Source organism: Echinops telfairi, unplaced genomic scaffold (genome assembly GCF_000313985.2).
Source record: "Echinops telfairi isolate 266 unplaced genomic scaffold, ASM31398v2 ScPeMD7_12;HRSCAF=54, whole genome shotgun sequence".
NCBI lineage: Eukaryota > Metazoa > Chordata > Mammalia > Afrosoricida > Tenrecidae > Echinops > Echinops telfairi.
This window is the reverse complement of record NW_022103909.1, coordinates 10,989,468-11,006,413: the sequence shown is the minus strand read 5'-3', so window position 1 is coordinate 11,006,413 and position 16,946 is coordinate 10,989,468. Positions and strand designations below refer to the sequence as shown.

General features: G+C 37.8%; 1 protein-coding gene across 1 annotated transcript in view; it reads right to left on the bottom strand.

Annotated features, from left to right (window-relative positions):
- The window catches only part of ADAMTS20 (ADAM metallopeptidase with thrombospondin type 1 motif 20), a 181,643-nt gene that overhangs the window by 35,747 nt on the left and 128,950 nt on the right, over positions 1-16,946 (bottom strand). The window contains exon 29 of the mRNA XM_045287241.1: positions 8,666-8,833. Coding sequence (XP_045143176.1) covers positions 8,666-8,833 — 168 coding nt within the window. The remainder of the gene's footprint in view (positions 1-8,665; positions 8,834-16,946) is intronic.

Genomic DNA, 16,946 nt, shown 5'->3' with positions numbered 1-16,946 from the left:
TAGAGTCTTCTAGTTCTGATGCTGTGCACTTCTTCTTGTCAGCGTGCGTATTGAATAAGAACTGTGAAAGGAGACAAGCTTGGTGCACACTTTTCCTGATTTGAAACCAGGCAGGGCTCCCTTGTTCTGTTCGCACGACTGCTTCTTGGTCTATGTGTAGGTTCCACATAAACACGATGAAGTGTTCTGGAAATCTCCTTCTTTACAATATTATTTGTAATATGTTATGATCCACAAGCATCAAATACCTTTGGATAGTCGATGAAACTTGGGTAAACACCTTTCTAGTAGTCCCTCGGCTATCAGCTGCTTCATGCCCCCTAGCAGTTGACCAACAGTATCACAGAGATGCCAACCCAGCATCTTGACATCGTGACACTTCAGAATCAAACTGACAATCCATTTCCTACCAATGTTTTTATTTATAGGATAGACTTTTGTGGTATAAATTCCTAATAATTATAACATTTGATGCTTGCAACAGGACAGATCAGAATGGATACCGAATACATGCTGCCAATTAATTAAACAGATATGGTAATTTCTCAAGACATAGAGACTTTGTAATTTGTCAAGACTTTCTATCATGTAGCTCCCACAATGGGCACCATTTCACATACCTGGCCAACATCGATTAGTCTGAAAGATTTAAAAAGTGTAGATATTTTATTGTAACCTAATAGGTTGCTAGTGATTTCAACAACTATATTAAACCATATCAAATGTGTGGTCAGGTAAACCTGCAATTATTTTCACAGGATTTGAAAAATCGATATGTCACTATGATACAAACTTCTTTTTCACACAAATCAGGCTACCATAAATTCAACACAATAAAAAAATCTAATGTATGCTGGATAAATTATTCTATGTAGTTCAGTGGTAGTCTGTAGTCATTAACTAACTGCATGTGCTCTTGCTGGCCACGGGAGCAGTATGTGGCTAAGGACATCGGAGGATGAGGTCATGCCTTATGAAATGTTTAGGAGAGGAAGCACAGTGGGAAATGCTCAAAGAGACCTGTGCTCCAGTCTCTGCCCCGCACCACTTCCCGGCCTGTGACCTGCACAGGTTAGCTAATCTCTCTAAGCTGCCGGTTCCTCATCTGCATCAAGAAAGCAGGAATACCAACAGTTGTGAAGAATAAAGGGGTATCTCATACAGTAACCGGAAATGCCTGTCTCTTTCTGATCTCCTCTTTCCCCCTTGCTTCACTTTTCTGTCAGAGATTTAATTATTTCTTTCTGGGAAAAAATATATCCTGAAACATGCCTCAAATCAAAGAACGTTAACAACCCCAACGACGGAAAGAAATGCCACTTCAGGCCTAACGGAGGGAGAGGGTTAATAGGCCCCATCAACACGTAAGCAATGAGCACGTTGCTGAGAGCTGGACATGGCCGAAGGCCCAGAGGACAAAGGCGTCCTCCCTGCCTCTAGAGCCCAGCTAACATTTTGCTACTTCTGTTTTTGTTGTTGAACTACCAGCTTTAGGGAGATGGGAGCAAGCGCATTTGTGACAGTTTAAAATTTCCATCTCCATTAGCCTCCGTTTTGATTTTAAAATGCTATCATCCTGTGTGTACACCGGCAGTTCGAAACCACCAGCTGCTCCACTGGAGAAAGAGTGGGCTTTCTACGTCGGTGAACAGTTCCGGTCTCAGAAACCCACAGAAGGTGACTGCCACTCGATGGCACTGAGATCAGAGCGAGGGAGCGGGGGTCACAATTTACCCTCTTCGCTGGTACAGGCATTCCTTGACACCGGGGAAGAAAGGTGAGAGGCCCCGAGTTCTTGACTGGGGCTTCGGGAACTTAGCATAACAGAGATATTGATCGTATTTCCAATAACAGTGTGTATGCATACACAGAGAGGACCTCCATGAGTCAGAATGAACTTGAGGACCGCCATGACATGTGTGTGCGCACGTGTATACGTACACTACACAACATTTTGAAAACATGGAAATGCAGATCCATGCACACGTGTCTATTAGAAAAAATTAAAATATAGAATTAGGTATAGAGTCAGCATAACATCAGAGTATTTAGAATATGATTTTAGTGGTTTTCGGTTTGGTGGTGATATTTTAGTGACTTTAGCAAGTGAATTTGTGGGATTTTGAAACTTATATTACCTTTGGTCCCAGCTCTGATTGTAAAATACTTGAGAGGCATGGATGGGTCTCATAGGAGAGGGACTAGGCAGAAGTCTGATTTCACCTGACCTGAGAGTCAGTAGGATAAATTAGGCTCCTTACATTTTCATATGATACCCAGTAGATTTTCTATAATCAGAAGGTGAGGACCCAAGGCTTTCCCACCTGAGCATAAAGATTGTTGATTTGAATAACACTGAACTAACTAGATGAGATCTGAGATAGTCAGGGTTCTAGCACCTTGTTGAATGTAAACATTTGAACGTAAATGTGAAGTTGCTTTTCTACACAGATAAAATTAAATGAGAAAAAATTCCCTTGGTCCCAGAAGAGGGGGAGTTTTTTTCTTTTTAAAACAATTCAAGTATTTAACTTTCCTCTAACTATATACATCTGGACAGAGAGGACAAGTGCCCCTCTATAGCAGTGTTTGTTCCTGTTTAGCAGCAGTCATTAGAATGCATTGCTAAGTCCTTTCATTTAAAAAATATATACATATATATCAAATACTAAATGAAGAGTGGTCCCTCAAAATGCATGTGGGCACCTCTGTGGTCACAATTTATCCAAATTAGCCTTTCCATTTGAGGCAGAATGTAAAATAGTAATAAGATGAAATTATTTTATAGTGAATGCTTATATTAAGGCCATGTAACAATTTATACAATCAGAACAAAGCAGTACCCAGTGATTATCCTGTAACTGCCTCTGAAATTACACTTCTGCTGAATCCATTATTATATGTGCTGCAATGACAGCCTGCAATTGTTAACTTCATGTGGGTACTTTTTATAGAAGAAATGAAAAGCCTACAACTTCACAAGCGGTCGCTTGTTTCTGGGAGAGATCTGGGGAGTGTGTGGGTGGACGAAGCCGGTGTCTATGACAAGCAGACTGTTCACAAGCGTCTGTGTGTTGAGTGTCTGTGCATATTCCTATTTGTAGCTTAGAAACCCCAAAACATGCTCCTTCTGTGTATCGTATATCACTTCTTATTTGGTGAGCCAGGGCCAATTTGTTCGTACTGATGATGGATTGGCAGAAAAAGACCCCACAGGATCAGCAGGAATACTGGTGGCCAGGAATCATAAAGTCAGTCGCGCTTTCACTGCCATCCTTCTGTGGCGCCCGCCTGCTGTCAGAGTCAGGAGTACCTGCTGTGAATGAGGTGCCTCTGTGTCCTTCCTGCCCAGTGCCTTTACAGTATGGTGTCATCTGAGAGTAAGCTGCTTTGCCATCATATTGTTGTATCTTGATCAAGGTAATGTATGGCAAACCCCACACGAAGTAAAGCCACAATACTATGAATAGAAATGATACATGTGACTCGCAGTCTCTGGTGCATGTGAAAATTGGACACAGAATAAAGAAGACCGAAATAGCATCAATGCCGTTGAATTACGGTGCTGGCGAAGAATACTGAAGTACCAAGGACTGCGAAGAGGACAAACTGATCTGTCTTGGAAGAAGTAAGGCCAGCGTGCTCCTTAGAGGCAAGGATGGGGAGATTTTTTTCTTACCTACTTTGGACATATTGTCAGGAGAGACCAGTCTGGAGAAAGACGTCATGCCTGGTAAAGTGAAGGGACATTGAAAAAGAGGAAGGCCCTCGTGGAGACGTATTGACACAGTGGCTGTAAGAATGGGCTCAGGCATTGTAACATTTCTGAGGATGGCGCAGGACCGTGGCGTGTTTCAGTCTACTATCCATAGGGTCGCTATCGGTCATAACTGACTCAATGCTGCCAAACAGCAGCAACAGCAACCAGAGGTTCCTGGAGAGTGCATGTGGTTAGCATGATCGGCTGCGAAGTGAGATGTGGAATGTTAAAATCTGAAAATTCAGCCACTGAAACCCCTATGGAGCCCACGGTCGCCATGAATCAGAGCTCCTGAGAGGGCAACTGGTTTTCCAGAGGTGATGAGTGCTTTTGAAAATGAAGTCACAATATTTAAAATAAGAAGCATGGATCCACGTGCTAAACTAGGTGCTTTTAGCTCCTTGCCATTGGGTCAGTTCCAACCCCTGTCAACCGCACAGGGTAGAGTAGAGCTACCATTTGGGTTTCTCAGGCTGTAGATCTTTATAGACCAGAAAGCCTCATCTTTCTCCCTTGGAATGATTAGTGTGTTTAAACTACAAATCTTGTGATGTAATGCCCTCTGCCACCAAAGCCTAAAAAGATAAAAAAACAATGTGGTTTGAAGAGAAAACAGAAGAAGTCGATACAGGCTACTTTTTAGAATTACCCTAAAACAACAATAGAAAATCATAGCAGGAAGATATTAAGTGACAATCATATCTGATTTCCTATAAGTTCATATTATACACAAATAATAATAATAAAGTTTTAAAAATATGGAACAAGACCATTTTATGTCAGGAGTGAGTAATGGTGAACTAAAGGGAGATGATTGCAGCGGAGATTCCAGAGCAACTTTGCTAAGAGAATTAAGAAAAGGAGCTGTGATGGTGTAGTGGTTACGCATTAGGCTGGAATCTTCCAGGTCGGCAGTTCAAAACCATCAACCCACTCCCCAGGAGAAAGATGGGGCTTTCCACTCCTGTTAAAAGTTACGGTCTCAGAAACTCACGAGGGCAGTTCTACCCTGTCAATCGGGTTGAATGTGAGTTGGCATAGACTCTATGGCAATGCGTTCAGTCTTTTGATTGCATAACTATCCAAAGATGGAGCCTCGCCAAATTGTTCTTTCTTGAACAATTTAGTTGAGTTTAATGATGCTCACTAAAAAAATAGGTAAATGTGGAACTTTTTAAAAAATTTTCTCTCTGAAAGAGGGAACCAATCCAATGATCTATATATAATCCCATCCCAGGGTGATGGACAACAGAAAAGTGGGTGAAGGGAGACATCAGTCAGTGCAAGACATGAAAAAATAATAATAATCTATAACTTATCAAGGGTTCATGAGTGAGGGAGGGTGGAGAGGGAGGGAAAAAATGAGGAGCTGATACCAAGAGCTCAAGTAGAGAGAAAATGTTTTGAAAATGATGAGGGCAACAAATGTACAAATGTGGTTGACACAATGGATGGATGTATGGATTGCGATAAGAGCTGTATGAGCCACCAATAAAATGATTTAAAACAACTTTGCTTTCTATTGGAACATTAAAAATAGTTTGACCAGAATTCAATACAGAAGCAAATGCTCAAGAACATTTTTTGTGAGCGAGACAAAAAATAGAAATGCTCTTGCTTCTAAGTAAACTGAAAACTCTGCTTTTGAAGACTCTAATTCTTAAGAGAAGCAGCTACAAATAGACCTGAGAGCCTCGCTTTCAGTTGGGCAGCTTTTTATTCCAAGCCAAGAAACTGATCTGAAAGAGTGGTGACAAGTTAGGAAGCCTAGGGAACTCGACTCTTTCTGCCTCCTGTCTGATCTCCTTTTTCCCCAGTTAACCTACCTCTAGTGCCAGACATACCACTTGTCTAGCAATTTGTCATAATATGGTTTCTGGCATGTTGCATTGATGTGTGAAGTTATGTCACCAATATTTCAAATACCAGCAGGGTTACCCAGAGTAAACAGGTTTCAGCAGAACTTCCAGGCTAAGAACAGACTAGGAGGAAGAAATAAACTGTCCACTATTGAGGAATTAGTCACTAAGAACCTTATGGATCATATCAAAACATTATCAGAGATTGAAAAATCTCATGAATAAAGCAGAACATTTTCAGAAAGGGTGCCAGAAGATGAGCCCCCCCACGACAGAAGGCGTATGATTGAGGAAGAGCACTCTGTGGGTGAAGCCAGTCCTATAGGAGTAAAATCTCAAACAACTGCAAACATCGATTAATCACTGGAACTTGGAATGTAAGTGTGGCTCTAGGAACATTGGAAGTCATCAAAAATGAAAAAGAACATATAAATATCAACATTCTATGCATGAGCTGGTATTAGTCATTTTGAATCCAAAAACATGGTTTACTATACAGGGAATAAGAGACTCAAGAAAAATCCTTTTGTATTCATCATTAAAAAATGACATTTCAAGATCTATCGTGAAGCACAATGCTATCTCTGATAGCATTATATCTATTCATATACAAGGAGACCCACTCAATAAAACTATTTTATGTTCAAATTTCTGTTCAATTTTATGTTCAAATTTTATTTTCATATATTTTAATTTTAAATATATGCACTAATCACTAATGCTAGTGGTAAAGAAATTTAATTTATCCAGTATCTTCAGTCTGACATTGATCAGCCATGCAATCAAGATGCATTGAAGATTATTGGTGATTGGAATGCAAATGTTGGAAACAAAGAGGAAGGATCAATGAACTCTGAACTCACAATTAATCATAGCCTTAAATCTAATAAACATTAGTTTCTTAATCATGGCCTTAAATCTAATAAACAGTTCCTATGACATGGCCCTCCTCAATGCTAGCCCTCATAAAGAAGTCACTGAAGGTATGAGTGTTATAGCAACGTTAAGAAATCAGGTGGTGCCCCACTCTTAGAAAGAATAGCTCTGGTGTCTGAAAGGCTTGTCTTCAAACAAACAGCCCTCTAAATGCGGCACAGGCGCCTGTGTGATTCAAGGACTATAAATAATAACATCTAAAACTGGAGGATGATATGGCATTAAGAGCTTAAGTTCTGAGCATCTGATTTGCAGAAAGCTATAGCTGACAGAGAAAGCCCAAAATACATTTGCAGGGTCTCCAAGTGGATTGAACCTCCGGCGAATCCCCTCTGATCACAGACCAGGAATGTAAATTGCCTTGCTATCAGACACAGTGCATTAGAAAGTGGATTATGACAGATGTAGATTAAAATTTAATATTTTATTATTTGAGTTCCCTTTTGACCCTCTTAAAATTTATTCTAGGTTGAAAATTTTTCTACTTTGTTTTTGACTGATGTTTGCTCTGTCTTATTTAGTTATTGTTGGGTTTTTTTGTTGTTTTATTTTTTTCTGTATAAGAAATCCAGAATACAACTCTATAAAAATAATAACTGAATTAACAGCTTCGTAGGGGTGGGGCAGGGAAGGTTGAGGGGAAATGAGCAAACAGTAATGAATACAAGAAAGAAGAAAATAGTCTACAATTGATTGTGGTGATGCTTGCACAACTCTTTTTAATATGATTGAACTACTGGACTGTATGATATGTGAATGATGAGTCAACAAAAAAACATTTTTTAAAATTAAAAGCGTTAGCATCTGAAGTGGTACTGCTGTATGCAGGATGTGGTAAAAGGCCAAACCCGAGCCCTAACTGAACTCTTTGCTATCAAATCCACTCATCCTTAAAAGACAGAGTAGAACCTTGGCAGGGTTCCCAAGGTTGTAATCTGTACTGAAGCACACTGCCACAACTCTCTCCATAAAACAGGTGGTAGGTTTGAACCACAAACCTTTCTGTTAGTAGTCCCAGACTTAAACACTGAGCCTCAAGGGTTCCCTGGTGAACTAGCCTTATGGAAATTCGGCCCCTGGAGACTCTGTGAGTTAACACGTGTATCTGATTTCATTCATGGCTCTACCACGCTTGATCTTTCAAAAGCACATGTGATTCCACCCCTATGATTTTAAGCTCTTTTCTCGGAGTATACCAGGCCAGGTACCAATTACTCTTCTTCCACAGACTGAGCCTCAGCCTGGATTTCATCTAGGCAATATCTGTGTCTTTTTCGCTCAGCCTTTCTCCATGTGTTCATTCTAGCCTTTGCCCTGCCTATGCAGTCTAGCTTAATTTAGCATAATTTTCTAACTCTCAACTCAGAAGAATTTTGTCTGAAACGCGCAAGTCCCTCTAGCCAAAGGCAACCTTAGCTCAAATCTAATGCATGAGAGTGGCAGCTAGGAAGTCATTAGCTACATTAACATGTAATTTCACTCTTGGGCTACCAAGAATAGAGGCATAACCATCAGTAGCCCTTGTCGTATTCAGTAGGTTAATTTTTAATAAAGTGTACAGCCATGAATGGAGATAGTACTAATTGGGTATTTAACTGTAAAAGTCAGTTGTCATCCAGTCTGTTCGAACGTGAAGTAACACCATGTGTGCACACAGCTAATTGTCTTGGCTCATAAACTAAAGTTTCGTGATTCCTTGGATGATAAACCTGAAGATTTACCTCTAAAAAACTAGCCATTGAAAACTCAATGGAGCATAGTTCTTCTCTGAAACACATGGGCTGTTTTTTAACAATACCCACCCACTGTTATCAAATTGATTATAAGTGCTGAAGGCCTTTTCTTTCTCACATAAAGCAGCTGGTGGTTTTGAACTGCTGACCTTGAAGCTATCCCAGTAGGTAACCCAGGGCTCCTTATTGTACTATAGACTTATCAAATACATTAGCAGTGTACAGTATTGTTTCAGAACATCGTGAAAAAGAGTACTAATCAAGTAAAGTACATTTTAATGTAGTAAATTCTTTCAAGGTTATTGAAAGCATACAGGATGAATTAAGAATTTTGAAAATTCAAAGATACATATGTAATTATAAAATGTACCACATACCTCTTTCCATCTATTGGCTTTCCATGAGGGACATCTGCCCAATCTACAAACTTTGTGAGTTCGAGGTCTACGTTGATGACTACAATACTTGTCTTCTAATTTTCTCTGGAATTGGTCAATGCAAAGCACCTCACGGGATTTGATACCTTTACCACAGGAAGCCGAACACTAGAAAAGAAATATGAGCATGCTTCATTCATTTTCCCTCTGTTGACTTTAATTTATCTCTAAGTATAAAATGAGACAATCAAAACACCATTGTTCTTTTTAACCAAATGTGATGAGTGCTTACCAGGTTTGGGAGAGAGCGGGGAAAAGATTTTGCTTAGAATGAATTGAAGACATGTTATTGGCAGTGAGATTGTTTGGAAAAATAGCGCTAAAATGGTTGCACAGCTTGAAAATGTAACCAATGGCATTGAAGTGTACAAGTAATATCATATGTGCTGTGTGTGTTTTAAAACAAACAACAAAAAACATTGCTTTAGAATTTTGATTTAAATATATACTCTGGCATTTCTAATTAGAGATAACATGAAATTTGCTAAGTTGCTTTTGACAAAAAAATTAATATTGACATCACAAGATCAGACATTCATTCACACTGTCCATCAAAAAGATGAATTGCTTATAATAAATTTTCATGCTCTGTCCTAGCAGATAAATACCACACTAAGTAGACAGGTTGCCTTTAATCTTTTACAGATAAAGACTACCTTCTACCAACTCTTGTTAATATGTATAAGCCTATAAAATTTGCTTTCAATTTTATATAAGGAGTTGGCAACTCTTCTACTTAAATTCCATAAATTTTTCCACATTGGAACGTATGTTTGGATATAAAGATACATATGTAATTATAACATGCACCACCTACCTCTTTCTATGATCTCTCATCACAGAAAAATGTGACTGCGTATGCTAAAATTTAATTTGTTGAAAGCACAGTTCACTTATGGTTTATCTTTAGGATCAATTTATAAGATGTATCTCTCCAACATCAGCCCTCCAAGACATTTAGTAAAAATGAAAGGACTAAAATAGCTTTTAAAATATAAGTAAGACCATTTAGCTGCGTGTTTCAGCCAGTTACCATTGTATGAAATGTGGTGGGGAGAGCTTGGTGGGCTCTGGCATTGAATAGGAGCCCCGCCACTTACCAGCCTGGGACTTCAGGCACCTTTTCTTTTTTTAAATCATTTTATTAGGGGCTCATACAATTCTTATCACAATCCATACACACATCAATTGTGTAAAGCACATTTGTATGTTCATTGCCCTTATCATTCTCATAACATTTGCTCTCCACCTAAGCCCCTGGCATCAGCTCCTCATTTTTACCCGTCCCTCCCTCATGAACCGTTGATAATTTATAAATTATTATTTTGTCATATCTTGCCCTGGCACATTTTATGACCTAGCCAGTTGACCTAGCTCCAACAAAAGAACGGAGATAATAACACCCCCTTATGAGCTTGTTATGAAGATGGTGAAATGCTTGTTCCATCCCTGATACACACAGTGGGACACAGCCACTGTTACTCTCTTCTACCTTTTTCTTCATATCAGCTCAGAGGAGACGCTGATCATTTCCAGCATGATGTACGGACCAGAGAAAGGATAAAACAAGCAGACAACATGGATTCCAGACAACTTCTTTTATTCCTCAGGGACAGCTGTTGACATGTGGTTTTGTTTAGCAGTGTGCACTGAGCTCTGAAAGCATTAAATAATATAATATGTTCTTTGTAAGAGGTCATAGAGTATTAGGTGCCTAAAATATTCTAAACTTTCTAAAAATTAATGATTTGAGGATAATTTTCTTTTGCACATTATCTGCAATAGTTGTGTGGCAATTAATTTAGCTCAGTACCTTAATACTTAGCTATTTTTATATCTAAGATACTTCTTTCCCATTAACACTTGTAGTCTTGTAATGCCAGTTATAAACATGGTAATTCTGTAAAAATCTCTAATGGATCTTTGTCAACTATATATCCTTCTCTTAGATCTCCTACTTAAGATTAAACTCTTAGTTTATCTTTAAAGTCTAATTTATGCTCTACTCTTCCCAGGAAGAGTATTTATTTATCTTGGATACTGCCTATTTACATTCTTTGGTGTTTATTTTTCAAAGGGTATAAAGTATTTTATATATAAAGAAATACAACCATAAAAAAAATCACTGAATGTTATTTGCATAATAATCTTCTTCTTGGAAGCATTTCTCTCTCAAGACTTTTTATTTAACTTTTAAATTATCACATTTTAGGAGCTGATACCAAGGGTTCAAGTAGAATGAAAATGTTTTGAGAATGATGATGGCAACAATTGTGCAAATGTGCTTGACACAATTGATGGATGGGTTGTGATAAGAGCTCTACGAGCCCCCTATAAAAAGATTTTTAAAAATAAAATAAAAATAGATTGCAGCATTTTGAACAAAAGAAGCATTTGTTATTCTCCCATTGGGCTCATTTTAAGCAGCTGGTGGTATCCTGGGTTAAGTGTTGGGCTACCAGCCAAAAGGTGGTAGCAAGGTGTAGTAATCTTCCATAAAGATTTACAGCCTTGGGCATTCTGGGGACCAATTTTACTCTGTCCCATAAGGGCACTGCCAAAGAGTCAATTCTGACTCCACAGCTCTACAGGACAGGGTACAACTGTGTGCTTCTGAGACGGTAACTGTGAAAGGAGAAAGGCTCATTTTTCTCCCCTGGAGCTCCGATAGTTTCAAACCCCTGACCTTGCCATTACTAGCCCAATGCATAACCACTACATCCACAGGGTTCCTTGATTCTACGCAGTGGGGTTTTTTTATACCCATTTTGAAATGCAATAATTATATTGAATGATCGAAACCAAAGCACTACTTTTTCTCCCAAAATATAAGAAAAACATTTATTGTTCTAATCATGTTATGACTATTACTGAGAGCCTTCCACATACCAATGGCTGTAAACAGAGATCATGAAACATCTCTCGGTTTTGTCAGTGATTTTCTTTAAATTGCTTATCATTATCATCTAGATGACACATAAAATTCTACTAGCACATTTAAATTTTAAATAGTAGGAACCCCAATAAAGATGAGTTAAATATAATACAAGGTACAAAATACCATATCATGAAAATGATACCATAAGAAAGTTATGCAGGGATTAAGAAATTCATTAAAATCCCCACTTCTCTCTGGGATATTCCTGACAAGTGTTTAAGGACAATATGATATTTATACTTTGTCTAGAAGAAGAAAGTTTTTTGATGGATGAAAATGTATGTCCTTATTTATATGTTAGTTTGATCATCTTTATCTGGACTTTACCCATGCATCTCTGTTTAAAAAGTCCCCAGCATTTCTTTACATGCCAAAAACCGAAGTAAATTCAGTAAATATGTGGCACGTTTTGCGATTTCTGGTGTGAAGAACAAATTGTGAAAACGTCTAGCACGAAAGAAAATAGATTAAATTCACGATTCTTGGGTTTCAGCCATATAGAATGTCCTCTATGAATAGCAAACATACTCTGACACACAGTAAACTGCTGAAACCTCTGGCCATATTTGAAAATTGAATAGTGTCTCCTACTCTACCGGCAGCTCTGGGCCACCTCAACTTTGATCCTTCCTCCTGTCATTATTGAAACTCGGAACAAAGCTACAATTTAACATACTTGCAGACATACGTTTCCTGTACTCAAGAACTGATAATTGTCTCTTATTGCAAATTTTCCTTGCTGTTTTGACCCATCAAGTTTCAATCCACATACCTTCTCAAACCCACATTCTGTTACTTTCCACAGGCAACCTTTGCCCTCCTTAAGCATAATCTAATTCTGATCTTTGTAATGTGACCCATTCACTCAACAATATAGGCTTAATCATATGATTTCCTTTACCTAGTCAAATCACATCCTCTGGTGCTTTCTAAATCTTACAATCTTGAAAGTCTATGCCAATGCCCTTGGCTGGGGTGGTTGCTTATCAATTTTCCACTTCTATGAACTCTTCTAAGTCCCACTCTGATTTTAATACTACATCATTCTCAATTTGTGTCACATGATTTAGCTACTTGCTTTCTAGGGGCCAAGGAACTTTTAAATCTCTCCCTTTGCCCCCAAATAGCAGGTGCAATAAATATCAGGTGATTCATGATCATGTTTTATTTGTTTTCTTAGAAGCTAAAACAAGTTAATTTAAAAAATTATGCCTACACTATGCTTTTTAGTTAATACACCCAAAGCCCTCTACGAAAGACAGACAACAAATAAAATATCAAAGAAAGACAAGAAAAACAGTGCTTTGTGACCCTGTTAAAGTAGAATTCTCTCCTTCTCCTAGATCTTCTCAGGAATAGCACATTCTTTTCATGTGTCTGATGGAGCCCAGGTGGAATTTCTCTAAAATGAACAAGAACATGCTGTGCAAAGAAGCGGTTGGAATGGGGCAGTCATAAACAACTAGTGACATACTTCCCTCCTTCTCTCAAACCGCATGGATTCTGAACTGCTAAACAGCCCCAAATCCTTTATTTGGCAGGCGCACGCAGACGTGGCAGTTCTTCCTTCTGGTCCCCAGCCTTCTTCATGTTCCCACTTCCACGGGCTGCTGTCATCCTCTTCCCCTGAAGTTCTGCTGGTGTTCGTTTCCTTAGCCTTACACTGCTGCTCAGAGAATCTCTCTCATGACACTGCTGTAGCTTATACCCATCAGGTTCAAGTGAGGTGAATTGATAAATAAAGCACATGAATGAAGTGGTTAGAAGAAATAATCACCTAATTTCTAACAATATAGTTTCTAAGCTATGCCTTTTTAAAGAAAAGCGAGACATTTAAAATAAATCTAGAATGCGTTAGCCCTAAAAATGTAGTAATTTTAAAAAGAGCTGTTTAAGTTGGGCGGCGTTTTCAATTCCAAGCGTGGAAGCTAGAGCTGACTGGTCTACTGTGGTTAACTCTGGAATGGAGGTCTGCTTGTGTTAGTGCAAAGTTGTGTGCATGAGATTGCGTCTGATGTTAAAGGCGTGGCTTACTTTTTCGTCTGCTTATATAGAAAGGATACTACAGAACAGCAGTGATATTTATGCATAAGAGTCTTAATTAATTTAATTCTAGAAACTTAAATTGCTAAACAAAATAAAACAAAGAAGCAAGTTTACTCTAGCTCTATTTTAGAAAACGGAAAATCTTAGGGCTATTTTAGACTTTCATCCAAGATTATACTGGCCTAGTTCTGTATGCTATCAGATAGTAGTACACACACACACACACACACACACACACACACAAAACATGAATGTATGTGTGTGTGCCTTACTATTACATTATTATTGAATGTACTACTACTATTGAATTGCTATTCACTATTTTACTGCTGAATTATTATTGAAATACAAACTGATAATGAATGATTTATACAATGCCTATTCATGCACTGTGCCTTTTGTAATTCTTACCAATTAGGTAACCATGAGTGATGTCTAGAATCTCATTGAACCTCCATTTTTCATAAGTAATGATGGTAAGTTAACATACATTTCATACAGAACTCTGGGTATAGGTGAGAAAAAGGGAGACTGCAAAAGAGGGACCTCCTCCGAAATTAGCAAACCATTAGTAAGATGCAAAATGCTGCTGAAATTATTAGATGACAGAGAGGATGCTCCATGTTGACTATTGATTAGATACAGAATAAACTTGAAAATACGAAGATAGCATGGGTGGAGAACATTGAACGGAATGTCTTGCATGAATTTTGTTTCCAAGAGAATCCTCTGCTCTTTCTCATCTCCAATCCTCTGTACTTACCATTCCCTGCTTCCTCATCTTCATCCACTTCATCCCTACACATTTTCTTTTCTTTCTTTTTATTTGTTTTGTTTTTGTTTTTTAATCATTTTATTGGGGGCCCATACAACTCTTATCACAATCCATACACACATCAATTGTGTAAAATGCATTTGTACATTCATTGCCCTCATCATTCTCAAAACATTTGCTCTCCACCTACATATTTTCTAAGACCGAGTTTAAATCTCATCCCTTCAAAAAAAACTTTTACTCTGTGCAACCCAGACAAGTCTACAAATGACTTGTAGAGACCATTTTAGCTTCTTTACTAAGCTCAGTATGCCTGTACCTAAATGTTCTTCTCTGTTTTCCCAACCAGGCTACAAGTTCTGTGAGGACAAGCACCATTTAAACTTCTGATTAGGGGAAGGACTTAATAAATATTTTTCAATAATTAAATGTAAGTAAACCAGAACACTGCATGGTAGAAATAAAGCATTTGCAATTTGAGTGGAAACCGAATCTGAAGATTAAAAATAAAATGAGATTCATATTTGAATATAGCCTGGGATTTTAAATTTCATCTATAATGTAAATAATGTATATAGATCAAGTGTAAAAAAATAGATTTCCTAAGAGAAAAATAAAATCCAGTGAGCTATCTACCAAGTAACTAACTTTCTTTTCTTCTTTCTTTCCATCCTTCCTTCCTCCCTTGCTTACAACAAACTATCTATGAGTCACTGCAAAATCATGGTATTGCTTCAATAATTCCGCCCACTTTCTCTAGCACCACTAATTTCACCCTCTTCTTGAACTATTTCTATCAGTATTAAGCATGTTTCACTTTCCGCTATTAAAAAACAATGCTTAAAACTTATATTTACTTCCATTTCTTCATCTGGTTTTTTCCCTTTTCTTTCTCTCGTTGCTTCAAGTTATCATTTTATAATATATCCTCTTGTGTCCTACTGCTCTTTCAAATTTTTCTTGAACCCACTGCAATTAGACTTTATCCTTATCCTTCCAAAAGCACTGGTTTATCGAATTCATCAATGAATTCTACACAAACTGGAATATTCAGTTCTCAGTCTTCATCTTATTTGGTCTGCCCAGCTTTTGATCATTCTTTGCTCCTTGAATCATTTTCTTTAGTTGATTTGTAGAACATGACACTCTAAGCCACCATTACTCCAATAATGGAAACACCCACTATTCTCTCCTCCAATTACGCTACTGCAGTCACACTGTTTCTGTGTTATTTATTGAGCAAATTTAGCACACTCACGCAGGCAAAGGCTTTGCACTTCTTATTCCTCAGTACTTAACTGTTCCCTGCTACCATCTTGGCTGAGTTACCCACCTCTCCCTTTATCTGGGAATAAATGCCATGGTATTAGAGATGTCTTCTCTGGTCACTTTATTTACATGTAAAATGACAAAAACCTCTTCTCTATAATTTCCCGATTCTACCTGAACACTTAAAAGGGCAAACATTGTGTTGAAATATATTTTAGATATTTTGAAAATTAAAGAAATAAAAATGATGAGAAAATATGGGTGAAAATTTGATGAAGGAATGACAAAAAAAGACAAGATAAAAGCCAAAACCTCTCTTAACTGAGCACAGAAATATGCTAATTCTCTGGTATTCAGAGTCTAGTTACAAAATAATTAATATTCTTATGTTCCTAATTACATTTTTAAAAATATAGGTATATGCATACAAGTATTTGTTTAAAAAATGCTGAGTGAATAAAATCCCAAAATGCTAGCACTGGTTATTTCTGGTATTTGCATTCATTTATTTCTATTTTTCTTTTTAAGTATGTATTTCCGTATTTTCCGAAACATAGTTTTTTTGGAATTTTTAAAATATTAAACATTATGTGCCTTGAAAGACTTTACCAAAAGTGTAAGGATGGAACCTGCAGATTGAGGAAAAAATAGGAACAACTTATCAGATAGGGGATTAATCTTTAAAATGTGTTATAAACTTCAGCACATCAAAAACAAACCAAAAATATCAAAGTATCCAATTAAAATAAAGGCAGAGAACATGAATAGATGCTTCACCAAAGATGACATTCTTCAAGTGGCCAACAAATGCATCAAGAAATGCTCAGGATCACTAATCATTATAGAGATGCAGAGAAAAACCACAATGAAATATCGTACCCCAGCATTAATAGCAAAGTTTAAAACAAGCAACAGCAGAATGCAACAAGTGTTGGCAAGGGCTGGAAGAGATGGGCGCCCTGCTACACAGTGGGCAGAGCTGTAATGATGCAGCCACTGCAAAAAATAAGCATGGCACGAGCCTAACCAATTGAAACTAAAAATATTTGCTTCAACAATCCCATTACTAGGGAGATATTCTAAAGACTTTAGAGCCGTAGGCTGAATAGATGTATGCAGATTCATGTTCATCTCAGCATTATTCACAATAGCAAAACGATAGAAACAACCTCAAGGACAAACAAGCTACAGTA